At 36.3% G+C, this 26,244-nt stretch overlaps 1 protein-coding gene across 4 annotated transcripts in view; it reads left to right on the forward strand.

The window, feature by feature from the left end:
- TAB2 (TGF-beta activated kinase 1 (MAP3K7) binding protein 2) overlaps positions 1-26,244 on the forward strand; it is a 60,303-nt gene that overhangs the window by 31,426 nt on the left and 2,633 nt on the right. For 3 of the 4 annotated variants that reach the window (XM_021527034.4, XM_021527036.4, XM_077782127.2), the window contains 5 exons: positions 8,804-8,993; positions 14,299-15,811; positions 22,400-22,560; positions 23,186-23,279; positions 24,542-24,622. In XM_021527034.4, coding sequence (XP_021382709.3) covers positions 8,892-8,993; positions 14,299-15,811; positions 22,400-22,560; positions 23,186-23,279; positions 24,542-24,622 — 1,951 coding nt within the window. In that variant the 5' untranslated portion in view covers positions 8,804-8,891. Of the gene's footprint in view, positions 1-8,803; positions 8,994-12,157; positions 12,448-14,298; positions 15,812-22,399; positions 22,561-23,185; positions 23,280-24,541; positions 24,623-26,244 lie in introns of those variants that run through there. The other variant, XM_085575387.1, reaches the window with a different exon arrangement.

Raw genomic sequence — 26,244 nt, forward strand, 5'->3', positions numbered from 1 at the left:
AATTTTTAATTGGGAAGTCGTTGTCAAAAACTACTGCTAAATATGTAGCCTGCTATGAGTCGTAATTCTCATTTCATGAGATGTCTACTTCATTTATGTACAGATTTTTAAATGAAATATGAGCTTAGTAAGTGTAAGCTGAATCTTCCCTGGGTTCAGTGAAGCTGTCATGGGGCTGATGATTCTAGAATTCAGATTGACAGCTCTGAAGCAGTCAGTCGTGCAGGACTGTGGTTTTCAGAGGTAGAGCCAGAAGCCTGCAAGCTCTGCAGATCCAGGTCTAGTTGGAATGTGGTTTCATACTATAGGGTGTTTGGAGCCAAGAGGTTTTGAGATGGGCTTCTCTGGACATAGGCTGCAAGGTAGTCCCCTTTGGTCTGGAGTCAGCTGTTGTAGAGGTTCCTGAAGCTACTCAAAGAACTTGTAATTAATACGTATTTTCTTGCTGCTGTTGGCAGTGGGTTACTGGCAAATTCCTTGAACATCCACAGCTTTTTGGGGGCAGTTTGTTCAAGGAAGATTTCGATCTGGTTTGGACTAGTATAGATACTACATTCATAACTGATTTTTTCTGAGAAGAGCAGTCTTGGATTTTTGAGGAGTTGTGTACAACTTTTGGTGCCAGTGTTCAGGAGCAGATGGAAAAGCCAGCAAAGCTATTGGTCATCATCAGAAAGATACTGAGGACATGAGAAATGGTGTCATTGCTATGTGAAGCCCTGGTAAACCCTCCCCTTGAGAACCAAGGGCTACAGTCCCTGTATTTCAGGGAGCATATGTTGGTGTTAGAGAAGGTAGTGAGAGGATGTTATTTTATTTTTAATTATGGCAACAGCTCTTGTCTTCCAGGAGGCATGTGGACAACAGACTTACCATTTTTGAGAGGTGAAGATTGTAGGAGGGTTTATGAGCAAAGCCTGAAAATGAATGCAGGTGGTGAATGCAGAACTGTTACAGAATCCTGCAACTTGGAACTGTGTACCACTCAGGACCTGTAGGACAAGAAGCCTGAAAAGAGTCTAAGATTAAAATGCACAGAGTAGTAAACTTCTGGAATTCTTTCCCACAGTGTATTGGAGAGGCAGATAATTTCAGTAGGTTAAGAAAAGGAATTTGATGAATACATCGTCAACAAGTCTGTAAAGAGAACAGGCAGGGCATTGCTCTCAAGTTTCCTCAATCACACAGTTGTACATATACATACAGAGAGAATGAAAGGAATGTGCTCAAAAAAGGCTTAGACTTACATGTTCTTCCTGAATATTGCTTTTTGTTGTCACTTGCAAACAACACTGAGTTAAAATGACCCTTTTTTGACTCAGTAGGATATTTATGTTCTTACATTAGTGCACTTTGTGATCAGAGAATATGTGAGAGATTATAGCATCTATTTAGATTTCAGCTGGTTGTTTAAAATCATAGCTTCATTTTAGGAAGCTCTTGTATCTTTTTGTTAGTCATAAATCAAAAGCAGATTTTAAAGGAGATATAGTCAAATGAATTAAAGTAAAAAATGTTTAATCATATTTCTATGTAGACTGTCATTATTTTCCGTTATTTTTTCAAATTTTTTTAATAAGGGCTAGTCATAGAGGTGTGTTTTTCCTGCCTCTTTCTTTGATTGGCATTTTTATTGTTTTAAGGTTTTTTTTCCTCTTCCTTCAACTCTTAGAACAGCTGTAGTGGAAATAGTGCATACGCTTCAAAATAGCCACACCTGCTTTTGACTTCAGAGTGTTCATAGAGGATTATCTTTATGAAAGCTTTACACTGCAGCAACATAGAAATTAGGTATGCAGAAGGAAAAAAAAAATACTTGACAGCTTTCTCATATTGTTAATCTGTGAAAGAAACCTGATACAATCACAGGTGGGGATGTGAAGATTAATACTTGCTACTTGACCTTCCTGTAAATTAATAATGGGTTTTTCATTCATTGGGAAGCTGACAAAAGGAAGCAATAATAACTGCATAATAAAAAAGGGAATAAGTCTACTTAAAGGTTGAGAGTTTTGATTATCTAGATAAAATTGACATGAAGAATGTTAGGACTGGAATCCCAATGCAGGCAGAATTTAGAGTTACTGTGGAGTTCATTAGTATAATTTAAAAAAAAAAACCTGACTGGATTATGCAATGCGATTTTAGCTTTGTGTATTTCATTTCCATATGACATCCTGCAATTGCCATGAAACGAGTTTTACAAGACACATACAAAACGTACGGTTACTTCTAAGATGAAAAAAATGGTTCATAAGGATAGATTTGTAACACTGGACTTTTAATTCTGAGTTTCATCAAATACTGTATTTATGATACACATGTAATTCAGAAATCTGATTTTTATATCTTCACATACATTTCCAGTATAACTTAATGGGTAGTGATGTAGAGCTTTTAGGGGTCTTGTGAGAACGGTATGGACAGGAGAACACATGAGAAGTGTTGCTCTTAAACGGTTGGGTATGCCTAGGTGAATAAGTGGAGGAAGAATTGAAAATGCCTTTTCAGCTATCTTAAAGGTGTTTTGCTTTCCTCACCATTAGTTCATCTCCACTAAGAATGAATTAAACCCTTTTTACAAATTTCACAACTTTCAGATCTGAATTTCTATTGTTACCATACTGTGCAAAGAATAGGGGCCAAATTTCAAGCTGCCAACTCCTAACAGTAGCTTAGGGCGAGCTCAACTGTTGTGATAGATTTTTCTCTAACGAAACCATATTCCTGGGGAAATTTTTACAGTGATCTGAGAAACCTAGTTTTTAATGTGCTTTTGTATGAGATAGTGCTGAGCTCTGAAAAGGTCAGCTATGCTTTGATGGAATTGACAGAATGACCGGTAGTAAAGGAAGGTGGCTTTGTTTTTAATTAATTTTCTTAAGGAAAAGGCAAGAAAAATCCAAACCAAACTTAGGTAAAATCCATTAGTAGAATCCTTTAATGTGTGCATTAGCATTACTGAACTAGCAAGAATTAAAATTTCACAATCAAACAAAACCAAACTTTTTTGTTGTTGTTGTTTGTTTGCTCAACATAAAAAAGTACAATCCCCAACTAATTTCCCTTGAAAAAGAAATTGTGTAACTGCTCATCGTTTCCAAGGAATACCTGACAGATTATGCCTCTTTAAATGTTTCATGTGTGCACTTTTGCTGTGGGACTAATTAAAGTACATTGTCATTCCTGCCAGGAGTTTAAAAGGCATTTTGAAATGTGTTAAATAAAATTTATTTCTGGAAATTACTCTTTGTCATTAATTTGGAGGAAGAAAAAATACCAGGTTGTGCTTCTAGGTAGGAATTGCTTCCAGGTAGGATCACTTAAAATAAATTTTCCATAGGAACAGATTACTTCTTTGAACTGTTCCAGAGTTTGCCATTTTCCTCTGACCTTGCTCATCATTAATTATTTGATAGATGTCTTTTGGTTTGATCCAATTCAATAATGTGCTTGGGAAAACCTCATAGTGATGCTTATTTGGTATTCTGATTTTTTTTCAGTTTTAAGGTCATGCAATGAAATCAGGTTTATATCCTTCATGTTCGTGTTTGGATTCAGAGCAGTGCAGAGTAGAAATCTGGCAGTTACAAGTATCACTGTATTGTAGATTGAGGATGCAATGGGAAACTAACTGTGATGGGCTAAATTTATTCATGCTCTATTTATTTAAGAGATGGATGGCAATGATTGAAGTATAACATCTGGATTTGATAATACTATTCTTAAGCAGAGATACTGGTGAAGAACTGCTGAAATGGTTCAAATTGGCAATGGAAAAGCTGAATAATATATTAGGACAATTAAATTATACTAGGAATATTTAATAAACCTCTTTCCATCATCCAGTTCTCACAGATTTTTTTTTTTTAAATATGCATTTAAAGGGTTAGTGATTTTAGTGTAAGCTTTTAGATTTTGTCCTGTCATTTCTTAATCTGTTTTGCAGAAAGAATATGAGACTCTGGGGTAGAATGCTCTTGTTTCTATATTTTTGCTCTTACAAAATTACTCTAAATTTCAATTTTAAGAAAACTAGTGTGTGTTCAGGCTGCCTGATATTTGGCTTCATCTAGGCTTTCAGAAAAAGTTTATTAGTGCTAAATGGGGAGAAAAGAATTTCATTGTTCCGTGCTGTTTATTTTCTAATTTTATTAATTGTAATTTCTCAGAGAACCATAAACTTTTGGTTTTGTTTTTCTTGGGTTTTTCTTTTTTCCTGCCTGCAAGGTGTCATTGACAAGAGTTAAAAGTGTGCTGTCCTGCATGTAGCTAGGAGCCAATTTCTTTAGGGAAAGTTGACCTTACATGCAGTGGTAACTCTTTAATTTCTCCCCCCTCCATTTGCTAGGCACACATACAGTGAAAGTTTCTAGTCTCATGTTTAACAAGAATGTGCAGTTATAAGTGAGGAAGAAAAGGAAGAATAGGTGTGGAAGTTGGCATGTAAGAGGTTGAAGAAGGAGGTTGCAAGATAACAACATGGCATTTATTGTCCGATGTTCTTTTTTTTTTTTTTTTTTTTTTCCTAAGCAATAGGGATACAAAAACATACTTCTAATCATAAGGGGAGTGTTAACACAGAAGTACAAACTAACATTAAACTTGGAATGCTTGTTACAGTCAGAGGAATGGAGATCCTGCTTAGAAGGGGTCTTCTGTGGATAGAAATTCATACATTTATAATGTGATTTCCAGACTTGTAGACTGGAGAGGAAAATTTTTTTTAAGAAAGCTGAAAGAAATGGTAGCAGTAATAATATCTGCTATACTTTGTTGTTCAAGCAATTCAGTGTAAAGAATCCCTCAATGGAAAGTGAACTAAGGTTAGTCTTTAGTTGAATTATTGCAGTGAGACATCAGAATTGAGGTCTGGCTGAAAAAAGACCCATAGAAGTTTCTTAATATTTATTGGCTTCATGCCTGAATAGGTGTTTGGTTAAGGTAACAGAAAAAATTAGCTAAATATATGGGGAAAGGTAGAAGGTATTGCTCATGAAAGCATGGAGTGAGAATGGGTGAAGATAATTTTACTTTTTGGAGTTACCAAATGCACAGATACATAGTCTTAGTGTAGACACAGATACATGTCTTAGTCCTTATGTAGGAGCCTGAGATAAGTATAGAGAGATTGGGTGCTTAATTTTTGGGGTTTTGTTGGGTTTTGGGTTTTTTCAGTAATCTTTTTAATTGCTTATGTGTTTCTGCTGTTGGTTTAGCAACCTCTACCAGGCTTGCATTGCAACTTGCTGCATCTGATTTCCTGTCATTACAGCAGTCTTTTATGCACAGTGTCTGTACCCTGCAGCATTAATGCTACAAGAAAATGTTCTCTTGTTTCTGCATTCACTCTATTAAGAAGTATTTACAGCCTGATTTCTAAAATAAGCTTTTAGATATATTGCTTTTACAGCATTTTAGCCAGTTGAGTAAAACACAGATCAGATGCGATCAGATTAAAAGCACAGAAAAATGTGAACAATTTGCTTACTGGATGTAGCTGAACTAACAAGGGAGATTATAAAGGCTGCATTGATTTGCGTTTGGAGAAGGTGAAGGGCATGCTGGTTACTGTGGCAGTGTTCTGCATATTTCCAAAAGCTGCTCTCTTGAGCACACAAAGGCTGTTTCGCGAATGGTAGCTGACCATAAATGGGACTTCAGTCATACTGAGTGTATCATAACTCCAACTGGAATTATTAAATACAGAAGTTATGTTAAAATCTGTACAATTACCTTTGATATTTATTGTGACATGGACTGCATGTGAAGTTGCAGTAGGAAAAAATTAGTAATGAACAAGAAGTGCAGATAACATTCTAGTCTGTCAGCTTCTTTGTTTAGATTGTGTCACGTTTAATTATTTAATAAAATCCATTTTGGCAGAATCTACTCTGAAGAGCACTTGCTTTATAAGTGTTTTGTGGAAAGTCAATGTGATATACTAGGTTAAGTTTTGTATTGAAGAATTGTCCGTGATATGTTAAACATGTGCTCTGTCAGAAGAAAGGAGACTTGAAAAATTATGTATTTATCTAGCACTGGTCCAGCACTATAACGGCCTAGTATTTGGCATCTGAATTAAATTTCACATTAAGTTGTCTTTGAATATTTTCATAAACAAGAGAGGCAGTGTATTTTGTGTCTTATACTCATGGTTCTGAGTAGTCTTTGGGAGATGACACATTGTTTACTTTGGTTTCAATAGTTTTCACAGAATAAAGCTTCAACAGGAGCTCCATCATGATACAATTGCCAGGCCTTTTAAGTTGTCTGGGGATCATGCCAATACTCTTTGAAAAGGAACACAGCTAATTAATTCTTCCGGTTACTTAGTATTTCTGGCATAAATGAGCACTGGGATCTCTGTCTCTCTTCAACGTTATAAAGTCACATTGAAAGCGTTGTTTTGGTGGGTTTTTTTGGTTTGTTTGGTTTGGTTTTTTTTCTTTAATAGCTAAAAGCAGTATGTAAAACGATTAGTTTGGAAATGGGCATTACTACAAGAATAACTTTATGTAGTACTGCACTCCAGTATTAGAAGTTTTCCTTTGTAATTGAACTCTGATATTAATGATTTTAGGAAGAATTATTTTTCTGAGTCACCAGTGTTAAATTTTCCTTCTTCAATAATTAATTTTTGAATAGTTTTTTTCTGATTACTTCTGTAATGCTGTATTGCCTTGATTTTTATGCCAGAGTCTTGGAATGAAACAAAAATATTGCTGTCAGCAGTTTCCTTTGCCTCCTGTTGATACCCTTGTCTTCTCCAGTCTTAATCACTGGCAGTCTTGGCTATTCACTCTTGCATTCATGCCTTTTATTTTCCATTTGCATATGTAACTTTCTGACAATAGTCTAAGAATATTTCTAACAATATTCTGCATGATCCTGAGTTCCATGGCTGACAGCAGTGTTGTGTGTCTGTTCCTTAGGCTTCCATCTGTCAAAGTAACTTTCAGGTCTTTAAGTTTGCCTCTGGAGATGCATCCCAAATACTATTTGTAGTTTCTTGTGACATCAAGAACTGGGGAAAAAAAATCTTTTCATCTGTCTTTACCTAGAGAGACCTCAAAAGACCTCATGGATGATTGGAATGAGACCATCATATTCATATGATACATTTTTCATATGTTAAATTGTCAGTGAAGCCTTATCAGTTACCTATTATAATTGAAACTAAGGGGAAAAAAGTCTTTCTTTTTGTGTTGAAGTATATTTCTCTGAATTAAGATAGTGGGGCAGAGCCTCTTTGGTTTACTTCCTCCCATATTACAGTAAAAATAATATTTTGCTATGTTGACACATTTGATGCACATGTGCAAAAATTTATCAGGAAATTTAGTAAAGTGATACTGCTCGCAGGCATCTGCTTGGTGCTAAGCCACCAAAACTTAAAAGTACAGTAGAAAAAATAAAAATAAGCAATCTCCAGAGTTCTGCATGCTACCAACAAATAATTGAACTTTGCAAGCATTGAATGATGACCCATAAATCATTTTATGCATCATGAAGATGCAGACAAGTTTTTCTGTAGCACTTTTGAATTTTAAGGTAATTGTTATAATGCTTTGCTGCTTTGGAGTAATAAATGGAAATTGTGGTTGTTGTGTGTTTTATCAAGACTTCAGACATTGAAAAATGAGTTAGAATACAAAATACTTTATTGAAATGAAGCACTGGGGTGACAATGTGGAACATTTGTTTTAAGTACTGGTTTTTTAATTTATTCTCTGTGGTTTTTTAAAAAGACTGCATAGATTGATCTCTTTCCATGGAGTTTTTGCTGTGACAGCTGTGAAGGTGCTTTTTTGCTGGTATAATTTAAATAAAGAGTAAATACAAAATTTTAGTACTGTCCAGGGAACTTGAGATGGATATAATAGAATTTGCTATTCTGAAATAGAGCATATTGCAAAGTGGTTTGCTTTAATGTAGGTTAGAGAAATTGGAAAAAAAAATTAAGCCATCTTAGGAGGATTGAGGAGAGTTAACTATTTAGCTGGAAGTTTTATGGACTGCTCAGTAAAAGAGGGGTGGAAAAATGGCATTTGATACTGAACTAGGGTAAACCAGTTTTCTTTTTGTTAATAGAATCTTCTGGTTCTGTGGATTTGCTGTGGTCTTGTTGGATTTGAAGTTTAATTAGAGAAGTATTGCAGTAAATTTTTTGATAAACAATGTAATTGTTTAGTTTTTTCATTTGAAGAGTGTTTTTCCTTATTTCTTTAAAGAAAGTGCAAGTTCAGTAGTCTTGTCACTGCTTAAATTTGTCTAGCACCGTAAACTGTTGAAGTAACATGCATGTCCTTCTAGTGAGACATAGAGTAACTTTTTTAATTGCTCTACTGCTGCCACAGAGAAAGTGAGTAAAATTCATGGAGATGCTTGAATAAGATTTGCTAATTTAATTTGATGTGGACTACTTTGTGTTCAGTTGTGTTTAAAATAAGTGTGCTTATTTAAAATAATGTGCTGTTCTTAAACCAAATAATAGTAATACTTTGATAAATCAAGGTTTTTTGGGTTTTTTTTCTTAATGTATTTTATCATGTCAGTATAAAACCAAAGACAGAAGGAAACTGACCACCAGTTGTGTCTATAAATTACAATTTTCAAGGTTATGAGTGTGTAAAGGACAATTACTTAAAAATGTCACATGGGAAAACATCAACATGAAGTACAGATTTTGGCTGCGTAATTGAAAAGGGATTTTGTATGTGTGTTTCAGTTTGTGGGGTGTTCTTTTGTTACAACAGAAATGCCTGCTTTTGGTGTCTCAAGGCTTTCCTTTCTCTTCCAGAAAATGCTGGGACAGAAGAGATGAATACTCCCTTTACTAAGGCCTAAAACTGCCTGTTGAAAAAAAATCCTGACCAGGCAACATACGAATGGCCCAAGGAAGCCAGCAAATTGATATTCAGGTTTTACATGACCTGCGACAGAAGTTTCCTGAGGTACCTGAAGGTGTTGTATCCAGATGCATGTTACAGGTCAGTGCTCTGTTCATGGCTGTGTGAGTAAGCAGCATTGCTAATTCGAGCTTTCTGTATGGGCGTCCCCTTTGAAAGCAGATGTTTTTATTTTTGTTTTTCTCTATAAAAGAGGAAAATATATGCAGCCAATTTCTTGATATTGCATAGCAAAGTGTTAAATTGGCCTCTCTTTTTCCATGCCTAATCAGAGATGGTTCAGAGTACATCAGCCTGTAAATCAGTAATCAGTGTGTGTATGGAGACTGCTGTCTCACCAATCAGCATGCTCATGCCTTTTGGCCATCTCAAGAGCCAGAATTAACTGTGGCAAAAGGAGGTATGCAAAGCCAACTTGAGCCCAGCAGGGACAATTTAAAGCAATTCTACAATGTGGGGCATTTAGAATTTTATTTTGATTTTTATTTGAGTGTTGAAGTGGGTCCAGAAGCAATTTTGCTACCTGATCTCCATCAGTTTTAAAGGTGGGCCTTTGCCTGCATACAGATTGGTGCCAATGCTTTCCGTTCCCAGCTCCCTTGGCCTGCAGAGCCAGCACTGTTTGCCTTAGGTACCCTCTCCAGCAGGAAGCCTGGAGCGTGATGTGGGCACAGCTAGGTGCTCCAAGTCGGGCTGTCTCAGGCAGGACAAGGTGCTTGTAGCTTTCCCCCTCCAGTGTTAGACCTGAGTCGGGGGTGAGGCACTGGTGTGCATCTGCCCAAGGCTTTGGCTGCCAGATGGACTTCATTTTTTTGCTGTACCTTTGGAGTCTGTGTGGTTAATTAATGGATTTCTGTTGGACTTGATAGTAAAAAATAATTTTTGACCAGTGTATTTGTAGTTAATGCTAATGCTGCATATCTCAACTTCTACATGTAGCTGTCTGTTTTCAGTGCTGCCACTATCGGAACACATACCATATTTTGTATCAGCTTCTTGTTCTGTAATATCATGTTAACTACTTCAGAGGATAAATTAATGTCCCTCCAAAGATCAACAGGGACACCTAAATGGCTCACATTAACAAATGCTGGTAGACTTGACTTATTTAACTATGTTGTTTAAACATGTTCACTTTGCATTTTCCATCAATTCAAAGCATCCATAGTGGTTGATTTTCTTTTTCATTTTAGGATATTCATAATTTGATTTATTCTGGTTAATAAGAGAATTATCCAAATAGTCATACTGATCATCAGTATACACTGACAGGAAAAATTATGGGTTACAGCTTCCCAGAAGCTAACTGTTTCTGGACTGTGGCTAGGGCAACTGGGGTTATGATTCAACATTCTTTATATCCTAATTTTTTGTCATGATATTTATATGTATTTTTATGTATGAAATACATGTATTTCTAGACTTACATATGCATATGTACTCACACACACCTACCTCCAAATAAAGTGTTGGTACTGTTGGGAAAAGTATCTGTAACAATTTAACACTCATACTGCCCAGACTATCATGACTCTCCAGTCTTTCTAGAGTAAGAAGTTGTGAAAAGTGTGTTTCAACAGAATTGGCTTTGTTTTGCAAGATGGCAAAATTCTGCTTGGGGCGCATGAGATTTCAAGCTTTCTCCAGTCCTTTCTTTCTCATTATTTAGCTGAAAAGGAAACTGAACCAGAGTATAGATTCCCTGTACTTATTCTCAGGATTGTACACTGCTATTTTTGTTAGTGCTCTGTAAGGCTTTATACTACAAGTACAGTTTTGTTCTTCAAACATGACAGCTGCTTGTTCAGCAAGGTCTGTGGACTTGATGGAGTGAATGCATCAATAATCATCTTCTGAATGTAATTCTTAATAAATTTAAAAACGAATGCTTGTCTTTAATAGAGTCAGCAGCCTTTGTAACATTGAATACAGTGGATTTCTTTAAATAAAAAGAGCCTTAGAACTGTGAAGAAAAGATACTGTACATCCCATATTATGACAGATTTATGGGGAAGGTTTTATATTTTGAGGAAATGTTCTAAGTCAGCTTTCATAAGATGATCTTTAAAGTCTAGAGTAATTAATGTTCCAGTTAATGTTCCGTGTGTGCAGTATTGCTAAACTAATTTGTCACACTGGAAAGCTACCTTTTATGTAAACTAAGACTTACCAAGAAAATCCTGTCATGTTGGTGGTTTTTTGAAATTTCATGAGCTCTGGTTTCTCTGATGCACCTTCTAGCTTTGCTACTCTCTGGCTTGGGGTCTTGTTTGTTTGTGTGTGTTTTGGTTTGTTTGGGGTTGATTTTTATAAAAGCTGCCTAACCTCTTCAAACCAACAAATTTTGTACTTGGACTGATGGGAAAGATTTAAAAGCAGAATTTGAGAGGACTTGTGCACATGTTTTCAATGCTGCTGTGGAACAGTGTCTGAAATCTTGAATTCTGCTGCCTTGTAGTTGGACGCAGTGGAAGGAATTTCCAGTAAAGGTAGTAAGTGTAGTTCAGGTCAAAGACAAGTACTTGAGGACATTTGGTATAAGAAATGCCTTGTCCCCACAGTACCTTATGTTCAGCCATCATCTGTCAAGGTGAAGTTATTTTTAAGCTAGAGGTTATAAGATACCCCAGGTGAGAATCTAGAAGAATATAAGCAATTAAGTAGTTTATAAAAGCCTCATCAATAATACCATAACAAAGAAAATTTCTTTGAATCACTGTGAATTGAGCAGAAAAAAATGTAGATACTTCAGTCATCTTCCATTAATTCTTTGTAACCAAATGCTTACAGCTGTTCCTAAAGGAAGGTTTATAAATAGCATTATATGCTTATAATGAAAAAATTAAGGATAAAGAGAGTATGCAAGGACCTCAAGATAAATAGCCTACTGTTGAAATGCATAAACAATAAATAGCATGCTAACAATGGAGCTAAAGAGCTAATAGGAGAAAACCTAGACATGCTTAGTCTAGGGAGTAAAAAGTCTTGGGCTGACAGCACTGAATATTCCTAAAAAGTTTTGTATCCCTCTGTTCGTCCCAACAAGCCTTCTGCATTCAGCTCTCCCATTCTCCTGATTTAAAGCAATCACTGCAGTGTCCACAGTCAGTGGACTTTGTCCCCTGTTATTCTATTTTTTGTGTCTGGAGCATTCTATACCTGCTCCTCAAGTCTACGTCCTCTCCTTACTTCGTCATTTCCCTCCAACATTCTTATTCTTTCTTTTTTTTTTCTTTCTCTTTCAGGGTGCCAACATTTTAAACTCAAATGGGACATGGGCAGAGATAAGATGAGGGGTATTGTTTTGCTGGAATATGCTCAGTTCTGCCATCAACCGGTTCTCTGATCTGTAAAGAGCTAGAAGCGGTTGAAACTCTGCCTCTGCCAGACAGAAGATGCCAGGGGTTCCATATGCCCCCGTTTCCCCTTTGAGTTCTCCAATTTTCTCATTGACGTCACTGAAATTTTGGAATTGATTGGATGCGGTCTTAAAAAAGAAAAAAAAATTGTCCAAAGAAATGCATTCAAGCTGAATGTAAGGGCCTTGCGAGCTTGGCCTGTTCCTTTTTGGCTTGGTATTTTTGGCCTTTCTGTTAATGATTTTAATTCACTTCATGCAAAATCTGCCTTTGAGATCTTTCTAGCTTGTTTTTATGTAGCATCCTATCTTTTTTTCTTTTCTGGTTCCCTTTTCTCCTTTGCAACAAATACCAGGCTGTTGTTCTTATCTTACCCACTGTTCTGTCTGCGTGTTTCCTTTCTTCACTACTAACTTCCTTTGATTACTTCATCTTCTGGTGATTATTCCAAACTAGAGGCAATATGCTTATCATCAATTTGATCCATTTTCATATCTGTGAATATTTTTTTGCAGCAATCCTTATCTAGAGCTGGCTGGATAGACAGCCTTTAGGGAATCCTGTCATTTTAAGTTTTGTGGCTGGGATTTTTTGGGGAATTTTTTTTTTCTGCTTTAATTTGGAAGAATTCAGAACTGTAACTGGTCTGTATGAACAAATATTTTTGGTTTTGTGGGTGAAGTTTAGCTTTGTCATCCCTCTCTCACTTCTGGGGTTTTTGTTGTTGGGGGTTTTTTTAGGTTTTTTTAATTTGGTAAATCTGTAAAGTATAGACAGTCTTGCTATGTCTGCACAACACTGTCACCATCGTGGTTGAAGAATGAGAAATGTCTGCTAGTTTAACAAAAATGACAAAATAGAAAGCATGTAGCATGGATCAGTTTATCTGGTTGTATTACTCTTTAACTAACTGATAATGTTGCTATTTGGCACATGCAATTTTTTTTCCTTGATCACGTGCATTTTTTTCAAGTAACTGTTTCTATGTGCAGGATGGATTTGCCACCTATTTAGCATTCATAACATGGGCCTGAACAGGTGCTCTTCTGGCTGAAAGTATTAACCTTAATTTCTTGGGGAGTGGGAGGTTCTGTGTGAAAAGTGATAAAGATGGAGCACAGTATAAAGAAATTAGGTCACTGATGTATGTTCACTCTTTCTACAAATCCTTATGTAGGAAACTAAATTGGGAAGATTAGAGTACAATATTATTAAACAATGTGGATAAGGAGAAGAGAGATTAGCAGTTTGCTTCTGAAATGTTCTTTTAAAAAAGAGCTAGCTAGGTTGTGGTTTCTGTTCTAAGTCATCCTATTACAGGTTTTTAAAGGTACAAATATAATTATTAAAAGCTTTACAAGCAATTATTTAAAATTAAAACACAAATGTCCTCTGGGTTTTCAATTAATAGTTTTAATCTTACAAAAGAATAATCCTGATATATTTGTATGAACTGAATTTTTGCATTTCTTTTGAAGTCATGTACAGTTTCTTGAGTCAGAGTATTTCTTCTCTTCATAAGATTCACTTTCTGTTTTCAGCAGGAGGTAATGCATAGCTGGTATTGAAGTGTTTGGGAAAACATTTATAACGAACTTTTGTTTTTACATTATTAATCATTACTATGCAGATGCTGTGAATCCATTCCTGCTGTCATTTTCCTCCCTAAAGGCAGAGCTTTGGTCTCTGCTGAAGATGGTTCTGAAACTGAGAAGGAATAGGGGGAGTATTCATCCAAGGTGTATCATATTGTATAAAGCTAGCTTTCCAAGGTGCAGGATCTCCCTGTCACTGCTTCAGAGGCAATGCAGACCACTGCCCTGGATGCCACTGGCTAAGTCACTGTTCCCAGAGCAGTGAGCTTCACAGGCAAGCCCTTTGTGTGTATAGAGCAGCTATGCTAGCCACCCAGCTAAGGCTTTCATCTGATGCTATATTGTTCATTTTTCAGTTGTGATTTGATGTATTCATACATAACTGTGACAGTATTTTATCAGTAATGTCAAACTTTCATCTGTCTTTTTTAGAATAACAATAATTTGGATGCCTGTTGTGCAGTTCTCTCTCAGGAGAGCACAAAATATCTCTACGGTGAAGGAGACCTGAGTTTTTCGGATGATTCTGGGATTCCTGGACTACGAAATCACATGACATCTCTTAATTTGGATTTGCAGTCACAGAACGTCTATCACCATGGAAGAGAAGGAAGTAGAATGAATGGAAGTAGGACTCTAGCTCACAGCGTTAGTGATGGACACCTTCAAACCAGTCAGTCCAGCAATGAACTGTTTCAGCAGGAGCCACAGACAGCACCTGCGCAGGTTCCACAAGGATTTAATGTCTTTGGGATGGCTAATACAGTTAGTGCTTCTAATCCAGGGCAGCATCTTGGATTTCACCTAGGCAGCAAAGGAGTATCTAACTTGTCTCAACAAACACCCAGATTCAACCCCATTATGGTAACTTTAGCCCCAAACATTCAGCCTGGTCGCAATACCCCAACGTCTTTGCACATACATGGTGTACCTCCTCCTGTACTTAACAGTCCCCAGGGAAATTCTATCTATATTAGGCCTTACATCACAGCTCCTAGTGGTACCGCTCGGCAAACACAGCAGCAGCCAGGCTGGGCATCTCAGTTTAATCCCATACACCCTCAGCAAGTCTACCAGCCGTCACAGCCAAGTCCCTGGACTACTATTCCTACATCCAGTACTACGCCACATACCTCATCGCAACACTCAACACAGCCAAACCAGCAAGGCCACCAGACTTCTCATGTGTACATGCCTATCAGTTCTCCTACTACTCCACAAGCACCTATGATTCATTCATCTGGTAGCTCACAATCTTCTGCTCATAGCCAATACAACATTCAGAATATATCCACAGGACCTCGCAAAAATCAAATTGAAATCAAACTTGAACCGCCACAAAGAAACAGTTCTTCTAAGTTACGTTCAACTGGCCCTCGCACCTCCACTGTTCCCTCTTCCCTCAACAGCCAGACATTAAGTAGAAGTCAACCCACTGTTTACATATCGGCCAGTCCTCCAAATACTGATGAAGTGATCACACGTGGTCAGCCCAAGGTCTACATTTCAGCAAATGCCACAACAGGAGATGATCAACTTGTGCGGAACCAGCCCACGCTTTTCATATCGACAAATCCTGGAGTATCTACTACTGCTAGGAATATGTCTGGTCAAGTAAGCATGGGTCCTGCGTTTATTCATCACCATCCACCCAAGAGCCGAGCAGTGGGCAACAGCACCGCTGCAACTTCTCCTCGAGTGGTTGTTACGCAGCCTAACACAAAATATACTTTTAAAATTACAGTTTCTCCAAATAAGCCCCCTGCAGTTTCCCCAGGGGTAGTATCCCCAACTTTTGAACCTACAAACCTTCTAAACCTTCCTGATCACTATGTTGAAACAGAGGGTATCCAGCATCTTACTGACCCTGTTTTAGCACATGTGGATAGGATCAGTGATGCACGGAAATTGAGTATGGGATCTGATGATGCTGCCTACACGCAAGGTAATATTCTTAATATAAATTGTAGAGATTTTGACCAGGTTGTCAATTCAGTGTGTAGACTGCAGAACAGGAAACAGTTAGTAACCTCTATGATGTTAAAGTGTCTTTAATTTTAGCATTTGTGTTTCCTGAATAAATAAAAGCATTTTATAAGCAAATCATAGATTTCTTTTTATGGTAAAGACACATAGCTGAATACTTGGAGATATTATTCTGTTTGTCTTAAGCAGACATGTTATCTGTTTAATGAAGTGGAGTCATACCATCTTCATTTTTATGTTGTTCTGGAAGAAACATCTACATTTGTTCTACTAAAAGCTACAATTCCATTGTCAGATTTTTAAATCAGTGAGATACTGTTTACATTGGATTATATTCCTTTTTTTTTTTTTTTTTTTTTTTTGAGTGTTATTTAAGAGGAAAGAAAAGCAGACTTCAAAAGCAATTAATGGCACAAAGTGTTGGCCTGGCCTCCATGTTTCCTACTATGTTCCTACAATAAAATGCTCAAAGTCTTGATACTTACTTCTGTTACATTTTAAAATGTGAAAAAGAACGCCAAACCAAAGGAATCTGTTTTAAGGGATCAGTGGTAATGGAGGGGTAAAACTTAGAATATGTGATACAGTGAGATAACCTGTTAATCTTTTTCTTGTGTTTTCATGGGTCTGCATGCTTTTATTACCAACTCATGGTTTATTAACCCTCCTGTAAGCATTTAAAAATGTTGAATGAGTCTTAGGATATTTAAGCAGTATTCACAATAGGTTATCAAAATAATTTGTCTTTGACCTCACTGGTCCTCTCTGGACTCAGCAAACAATTCAGAATTTCAAAAACTGTCTTGTTCCACGGCCAATATAAACATTCTTCAGATTAATTTAGACATTTTATTTTGTGTAAGTAAGTACAGTGATCAGGACACTGAAAGACAGGCCTGCATCTGGAGTACTGTGTTAATGAAGTAAATCAAAAAGTTATTCTAGCTTGTGCACTACTTCTGGATATAATTATCTTTGGTGAGGAATAGTCAATCCTAACTCAAAAGTTTCTAAAGGTTATGTGTCAAAACAAAAAAGCTAATCATCCTTACATTCTCTTATGTTCAGTGCATAAAGAACTTCAGAAAATTCATCTGTAGGTAAGCAAAACAATTGCCCCCAAGATCATATTTCCTTTTCTTACTTTGGAGGGAGACTTAGCTGTATGTTTTAGTCTTAGTCCTGGAAAACTTCATATACCAGAAATTAAGCAATTGAAATCTTGTCCTTAGGCTTTAAGTCTTTTAGGTCATGAACTTGCTTCCCAAGCAAGTTGGGTACTTTTTAGGGGGTTGCAAAATAGCACTTTGGGTACATTTTGGGGAGTTGTCCCGTTCTTCTGTTTTTCCTTTCTCAGAGTGCTCACTTCTACCAGGTCTACCTTTTTATCTCTTGTACCCTTGGTAGTGATGGCCACAGTAACCTCCAGCAAAATCTCTACAAGCTGCAGGTACCAGCAGTTTAACAAGATGAGGCAAGTTTGATACTAGAGTTCCAGAAGTGTTGACCTCATACTTGCTGTGGAGCCCAGCTCTTCCTGAAGCCAAGTTGCAGCTCTTAGGTGATGTGTAGATCGATGATGTGGGCTGGTAAAACTTTAGGAACCTCAGGAAATCACCATCCTTCTGTGTCCTACACTAGAAAATGCGCTTATACTTCTGAAGTTCTTTACATGTAGAGAAGTTTTGCATTTTTGGCATGTGTATTCCATTTCTGCTGCAATAAGTGCAGTGTTTCTTACATTTTTGTTATTAATTAATATTTGGAAAGTTGAGAAATCTGATAGACTTACTTGTATCATATTGATATCTGGAAGTCCTAACTGTTGCTTTTAAACATGTTTCTTACACTTAGCAGTGGTTTTTTTTAGTCTTGCATACAAAAAGGGATTTGAGTTACTTGATGTTTTCTGTGTTCTAAACTGCTAATGATTTAGCCAGACTGCCAGAATCTTTCCATGCAAGGTGCTTGTTTCATTTTAATTTTAACTAGAGAAGATGAGTATTTTCTCTGGCCATGATTAGAGAAAAATGTATTTTCATCAGCTTTTCCATTTCTGACAGAATGCTTCTTATCTTGGCAGGAAGAATTGAAACTGGCTTTGGGGGAAAGAAACTTTGGGGTGGAAGAGGGAGTTGCTTTGATGTCAAATGAAATTTCCTTTGCTCTTTTTATTTATTTTTCTTTTATATGCATGGTCCAGCCCAGGAGAGCAGAAGATGTATTGGATGTCTTTGTAGGTACTGCTGCTTGCCATCAAAAAAACTTTACTTAATTGCAGTGTGTGTAGGCACCTCAGTCTCCTTCCATGATATTTCTGGTTTCCCTCCCAAGAAAGTCACAGCGGGTAGTAGAAGACTGCCCCAGGTCTCTGTCTTATTTGCTGCCAAACTTGGAGGTTACATAATGTGTAAAGGAGTGGGTACTGCTCAGATAAGATCAGTGTCATTTCCCTGGAATGCTTGGTTATATCTCTGGCACTGACTCTGTGATCCTAGGAGACTCAGAGTCACCAGACTATTGAGAAGTGGTTGCTGAGGGATGTTTCTCATTTTCTAGGATTCTAGTTTGAGATACTGAGGACTCACTTGTGGAAGTGTTGAGTGCATGTGTCTGCTGTTGAAGTCAGTAAAAATTCACGGTGCTTTGAGAAGGGTAATGTTAGATGCATGCCCAGAAGGACAGCCAAAAGAGGATGCATTTTTATGTGTTCAGTATAATTTCTGTCAGTGTGCAGGAGTATTCCCATCATTTAGCAGAGATTACAATTTATAATTACTTTTAGTAATATGATGTAGTTAAGTGGGATTTCAATATATAATTTAGTTTAGTATAAAATGTCATATGGATGAAAAATTGGAATCTTGTTAGAAATTGAAAATTCTGTACTCAGGTACATTTTTGTGATATATGCTCTTTATGCTTATCATGTGATGAGTAGTGAGGCTGAACAGTTATTTTAATAGTTGCTCATTCTGCGTATAGCTTTCCATCTGTGTAATGGAAAGGCATCCCATCAAGAAAATACATAATTGTGTAATAACATCACTAGGTAGATGTTTTCTTACTAGGGAACTTAAGTCCCTTGTTTAAATATTACATGGCTTTGACTGTGATATTTTCATACTATTTTCTTAAACTTGAAAGAGGATGGTGTGCAAAGTTGAGTGAGTAATATATAGTTATATATGTGGATGCATGTTTGATTAGTACTTCTCGCCACTTTGTTTTTAATGTAAATAAATGAATTGATAAACTAGATTAGTAAATTAACATTTTACACAGCTCTTGCTTTGGAGCTCTTTAAAACTTAAAAAAATAAAGCTGCAGGAAACAATTTTTTTTAATTCTTAGCCAGTCCTTGTAGATGTTTAAGAAAAAAGACTTTAAGATACAGCTGTGGCCTATGTGCCAAGAGGCTCTGAGTCCGTTGCCTCATGTGGTCTAAGAAAAACACCACTTTATATTTGGCTCTGTATATCCTTATCCCCACTCTTCAGTGAGGCTCTTTTTAAAAAAATAGGTAAAGAGATAATAAAAAATCAGTTGAACTATTGAAGTTGCACATCAGATGACTGACTTCTTTGCAGATTCAAATAATTTTGAAAACATGCACAAGCATAAGTGTGTTTTGAAACTCTCATGAACCTCCTGCCACAGTGTAACAGCATTGCCAGAAATCCCCTCCATATCTGACAAACTAAGAGATTCAAGAAATACATAGTCTATAGGATAGGGTGAAATCTTTAGAAACACTTAAAATAGCAGAAAACACTAAATTAATATTCACTGAGTCTTTGGAAAAACAATTATGCATAGATTTACAAATTTAAAGGTATATTTAGTGCCTGACTGACAAGGTTTCTGGGAGAGGAAGAGTGAACTTTTGTCCCCCAGACTTTTATGCTTCTTCCTGTAATTATAATGATACACAGCTTTTATGTGAAAAATGTGCACTTTGAATGTCAGAGGAAACAGTGGCATCTGCCAGAGCATTGAAATATACTTTACTCTGCTGAATGGAAGCACGCAGAAGTGTAAAAAACTAAATGTGCCAAATACCCTGTTTGCACTTAATTAAGAAGTTGAACTGCAGTGTTTTTCTGAACGTTTTCAGTTGCTCTGAGCAACACTAGAGGGAGCTGAACACTTAAATTGCTGGTTTCCATTCATAAATATGACACTGAAATACAGGAAGGGTTTTGTCTTCCTCCCACCATTGTTTTCCTGCAGCTACCAAATTGTTATTAAAGCAAAATTACCAAATTGTATATGAAAGTCTCCACTTAAACCAATCTCTTTCAAGTTCTTTATCAAAGTTGCTTTTAATAGTAGAAGGATAGCACAGTAGTATCAAATGATTCTTCTTTAATCACAATGGTAATTTTTAATGTGTGCTTTTAAAACCTATTGGGATTTGAAATTGTCAGATGTTAAGTCACAAAGTTCCTAGGAGAATAAATTGTATAACTTTCCAGATATGACATAAAAATGAAAAGCATGTAGTAGTGCTGTAACCTTCCATCAGTGCCTTCTCCTCCCTGTACAGTTCCATACTGACAGCTGAACTTCTAAACCTCACAAGTAGGAGAACATCAAAATGAGATATTGTGTTTTTTTCAAGAGTACCTTAAAAAAGGGAATGAGGGATGCGCAGGTCAGGTCTCGGTCATAGTTGAACTCTTGAGGCCATGCCATGCCTTACAACCTGATATTCTGGTAACAGTGCTCCTCGCCTACCCCATCCAGCATCACTGGCTACTCACCAGCTGCTTGCGTCCACAGTTTGACAGGTCTGAAGAGGTCTAGGCAGTAGAGCATGGCTGTGTTGCTTCAGCAGTCTTACCAAGGTAATGAAAACAGAAGAGACTGTCTAGAACTGGAAATAAACTGTAAAAAGATAATGGGCTTGTACACTCTCTGCAGGAGTAGAGGCAAAGTAGTCTTCAATTTCCTTTCTTTAGATTTGCAGCTTCATTTACTGTTTGTAAAAGACTTTTCAAGAGGAGAGGCTGTTGAGATTACTTACCTGATAATTCCAAGTCTTCAACAAAAATCTTTATACTGAGATTTCAGTTATTACATTTTTATTTCACATATGAGCACAGCTGCAATATTTACTGTAGTGCAATTACTGTGACCCAAAGTAAAGGTGTCTGTTTATGAAAATTTCACCAATTTGAACAAAGCATAGCAGAATCTAGGTGTCATTTCAGTGTCTTGTGAACATTTGTGGCTTAAAAGCCTAGGCTGGATCTCAGTACAGTCTGTAACGCTGTTCAAAAATAGTTTGGCATGGTTCCTCCTTTTAAAGAACCTCTGGAAGACAAAATGCAATGTGTGAATGAATGAATGAGTAGGCAGGATCTGCAAGAGAAGACAGTTCTGCTTGCCAGAGATGTGAAGTGTTCCTTCTTTTTGATGTGGGTTTTTTTTTTTCCTCTGCTGCTATTTGGGAAACCTAGGCAACCAGATTTGAATGCTTCTAATTTTTTGGTACTTGAAGGAAGAAATTATAAGGAATTAAACATCATGTTCCAGCTAGAATTTGGTTGAAAGATTTTGTGAAGCAAATGCAATCTTTATAAAATACCTTGTTATTGCTACTTGTTTATAATTTCCAGGGTGATAGAAAAGTATTCATAGTCTGTGAAAATTATCACAGTTTATATGAATTACTAGTTTAATGGATGAATGAATGGCTGTGCAGAAGTTAAAATGATTCTTTGTTTGATCTAATGAAATACATTTTTATAGAAGGTGATTATTACTTTGATCTGTGATACCTGCTTTTGTGATGATATTTAATAGTAAGCCTGCTTTCAATGAAATAAACTCATTAGATTGCATGAATTTGTGTCATCTGCTACTTAGATTCTTTATACCTTTAAAAAACTGTGGTTTAAAACTGTGCAGTTTTGCTAACTTCATTGTTTCTTGATTAGGTCTCCTTGTGCCTTTTGTTTTACAAATAGTAACCAGTGTTAGAAATTAGAAGCTGAGCTAATGATTCAGCACCATAGTTTAGGGGTAAAGTGACATACTGTTCAGCTTTTGACAAATATCACAGGTTGCTAGTGGTGTGCTTATTTCTTGTCTGGTTTTGTTTGATGGTTCATACTATGATGAACACTGGATCCAATCCTAATTGTAATAAGGATATGTAGTGCTCCATATTTCAGTTGTCTGAAATCCTTTTCATGCTACCTGTTTTACAGTGTTAAGATGAATACATGAAGAAATGTTTGTTCTGCCTTTGGGTAGTTAGTCTTGTAGGTTTTTACAGATTACAGTTAAATTTTGCATGGCCATTTATTATGTTGTATGGCTTTCTCATATTTGTTTGTCTGTAGTTAGCTTATGCTGTTTTCAAAAATACAGCACTTTCTGTTTTATGGCAGAGATTTTCTTGTGAGAAAATTGGAAAAGCAGTCTGTAGCAGTGTTTTTTTCCTTTTTTTCTCAAAAGAGTACTAACTTGCATCTTAATCTGATGTTGCCATGTGAAGGATAATAAAGTAGATAAAATGGGACTTTATGTATTGCAGCTTTACTGGTACACCAGAAGGCCAGGATGGAGCGACTTCAACGAGAACTTGAGGTTCAAAAGAAAAAGTTGGATAAACTAAAATCAGAGGTCAATGAAATGGAGAATAATCTAACACGAAGGCGCCTGAAAAGATCGAATTCTGTTTCCCAAATTCCATCAGTAAGTTGAAGCATCCATAGGGTATGAACCTAAACCACAAGTGTGGTCTGTCACAATAAATTGAAGGAAGACTTGTTCAGATATTGACAATATACTGGGGACAGGCAGTATAGCTAGAATTAAGCTGATAAACAATGGAGTTTAGAGTAAGGACTAAAAATGTGTCATTTAACCACAGCCTTGAAGATTGCTAATTTCTTTGTGAAGTATTGTTTTTAAAGGCAGTCACAAAAGGTTTGACGTGATAGTCCTTACAAGTTAATACTCATACTGCTATCACACCAAGTACTTTTTGGTCTTGGTGCATATACTGAGCCCAAAGAAACAGATTAATGCACCAGCTTTCAGTGCTGGATGATCATCCATTGATCTGGTGGACCAGACCACTGGCTGTGCCCTGACGGCAGATTGGAGTTGTTCCGTTAGCTCTGAAGTCTGATGAGAGAGAACAATTTAGTAGGTCAGGAAGCTTTTTATAAGATTATGCTTAGATTAAAAGAAAGGTGGTCATTAGGGAAGATTCTTTTATCATCACTTCTGAAATAATTAAATGTCTACCTGTGCCTGAGTGATAACTGTTCATAAACTGGGAAAATTAGTCTAACAGGCAGATTTATTTTTTCAGCTGGAAGAAATGCAACAGTTAAGAAGTTGTAACAGACAACTGCAGATAGACATAGATTGCCTAACCAAAGAGATTGATCTTTTTCAAGCAAGAGGTACAGTATGTCTTAGTACATCAGTAACTGTAAATGTTGATTTTTTTTTTTCACTGTCCACATGTTTCAAAAAATTCTGTGTCATACATAATGGATATACACACTTTTTGAAAAATCATTGCATTACTTTGGGTAAAATCATGGTAGTAACTGTCTTTAAAGCCTGTTGTTTATATTTGCCATATGATTTTCCTAATTTCATGGTCATTCCTATTTCATACTTCTCTCAGAAGAGAGAAGTTTGTGATGCCATTTATTTATTAAGTAGTAGGGTGAAAAAATCTGATTATCTGAGTATCAAAGAGAGTAAGTTTTTTGAATGATACATCTATACATATGTGTTCATCTCTCTTTTTTGTCTTACACCTCTGTCTGTATTTAGCCTCTCAAGTTAGCAAATAAAGTGTGGTTGTAACTTCCAGTGTGCTCTCTGCTTTCCTTGTCTGCAGGGACGCAGCTTTTGCTGATGGGGGTGAAATTATGAGACAGCTGAGCCAGTTCAGGAACTGCCAACAAGAAAGCCTCTCTCTTCCTGCTTCTCTCTCTTGCCACTTACTGAGCTCTGACTCTGTATCAGTTTTTTAGACACTTTGCAGAGCTGATTCTGTTCACAAGCCAAGCTAAAACTTGCATTACTGGAAAAGCTTGCTAAAGCTGATGTGAGGGAGAGGCACAGGAAGGGAGAACTGAGATAGTGAGAGGGAAGGAATTGATACTTCCCACTTTCAGAAGCAGTGAGCTGTTAGATCAGCTGGGACATGAGCCACCAAATTCTGCTTCAGACAGTGTACCTGCAGTTCAGGACAGGTGTGCTGAGTGTAATGCTACACTAAAAACCTGACCTTAAATAGAGTGAATAGTGAGTTGTTTTTTTTTCTTGTTACGGTAAATTGCATTTAGAACTTCCTCTTGACTTTTAATTCTAAGCATGTATAATACACTGCATAGTAGGTAAGCTATCTCTGAGTATAGTTTCAATTTAGAAAAAGTCAGCTAAGGTGAACTAACAAAATGATCTTAAAGTGTAGCAGAAAAAGATACCTCTAAAGGAGTTTAATTTGCTAGATTTTGTCTCTGACTTTATAAGTTTGTTAAAGTGTATTGTTGAAATCACTAATATCTCAGTTAGGTATTGACACCTTGATATAAAAGGTGAAAAGTGAATAATAGTATTGTTACAGAATTACTACCAGAAAAAACTGATATGACTCCCTACTCAAGTTTATTTTTTTAAACTGCTGCACTTTTTTTTTTATTTTTAGGACCACATTTTAATCCCAGTGCTATTCATAATTTTTACGATAATATTGGATTTCTTGGTCCCGTGCCACCAAAACCCAAAGGTATTGTATTAATAAAATTTGGTTTTGATACAAATACCTGGTTTGTATCCAATATCAAATTCTAATTTACAAATCTTGTTTAAGTGTTGATTATGAAATAGATTACTTCAAAAGCATACAAACCTTGCATTTTATTTGTATTGGCAGTAAGTATGTTTCTGTTTTCTCTTGTTTTCTCTTTATTCATACATTCAGGAAAGAGAAGTATATTAAATGGGTTATGTTAAAGATGGGTAATATATTGTAAGACAGTTTATGTAATGGAAGCAGCCATCTTTCTCTAAAAATGAGCATGAGGTACATTGCTTAGGAATCAGTGAAACTCATTTAGATGACTTCACCATTATCCATAAAGAAGAGTAGATTTACTTACATGTACTAACAACTCAGGTTGGTTACCCTCACTGGAATTTGTGGCTACTGTAGAATTTGTATTAACAAGTTACATGAAAGCCTCTTCTGACTTTTGGTAAATATAGTTCTAGGTATTTGAAAGTAATGCAGAGCAGTAGGGCAGTCAGTATTGCTGAATATTAGCTACCCTTAAACATTTTACTAGTCATTAGTGTGCACATTACTTGCTTTTTTCCCACTCAGGATGTCAAACAAAGCAGAACAATTATCTCTTGTGTTCTACATAAAGCAGAGAATGAATTCAACTTGTTTGGAACATCAGTAACAAATACTGTGACTTTAGACAGACCACCTCATGAAACATGGAGATAATCCACAGGTGTTTCTGTGCAGTCTTTCTGTCCTGGAAGTTCACATAATACAGATATGTGTGTGTTAAATTCTCCTTAGAATGTGAAGTAACTGTTATTACAGAATCTCATCCTAGAGATTTCTGACAGTTCTAAATTGTAAAATGGTTTAGATAAATTGAACTTTTTGTCCTGCAGATCTTTTGTAACACTTCCAAACTGATACCGGTTTTCATGCTCTTTAAAGCACTTTTTATCCTTCATTACCTGAGCTGATAGTGAAAATTCCAAGTAAAGTTAAATCCATACACGTTCCCATTAGACACATTTTACAACTGAACCATGAAGAACTTGTAAGTTCTTTCAATTATGTACTTTCTTTTACAATAAATATAAACTAATCTATCAGAGAAGAAAAATTAATTTTCTTTGACTAGTTGTCAACATTTCTGTTGGCTTATCTTGTAGGAGCTCACAAATTTGAGTGTTTAATTCAATCCATCTTAAAAATGCAAAATTAACCATGACTGGTTTATAAAGCTCTGAAGTCCCTCTATCAATTATCTTTCTTCTTTCTTTTTAAAAAAGTATCTCTGCTGTATTTTAGTTCTTCATTAACTTTAATTTTAATTTAATTTGAAGCTTCAATTTAGCTATCATGTAGGCTTTGACATATAACAGAATTACTGCTGATCACAAAAGAACAAAAATAATTCTTCTTGCAACTGTGATCAGTACCATTGTACTTCTGGAGCACTTGCTGTCATTTTGCAGCAATTGCCATTGATTAGTTGATGATGAGATGTATTCCAAATGAATTAATGGGCTGAAAGGATTTTGCAGTTGCCTAAACCAGGGAACCCTTAACTTGAGAAGTCACTCATCTCTCTTTTCATTTCTTTTATCTCTTCTTCTTTT

This window comes from Lonchura striata, chromosome 3, assembly GCF_050655825.1.
Source record: "Lonchura striata isolate lonStrDom1 chromosome 3, ASM5065582v1, whole genome shotgun sequence".
NCBI lineage: Eukaryota > Metazoa > Chordata > Aves > Passeriformes > Estrildidae > Lonchura > Lonchura striata.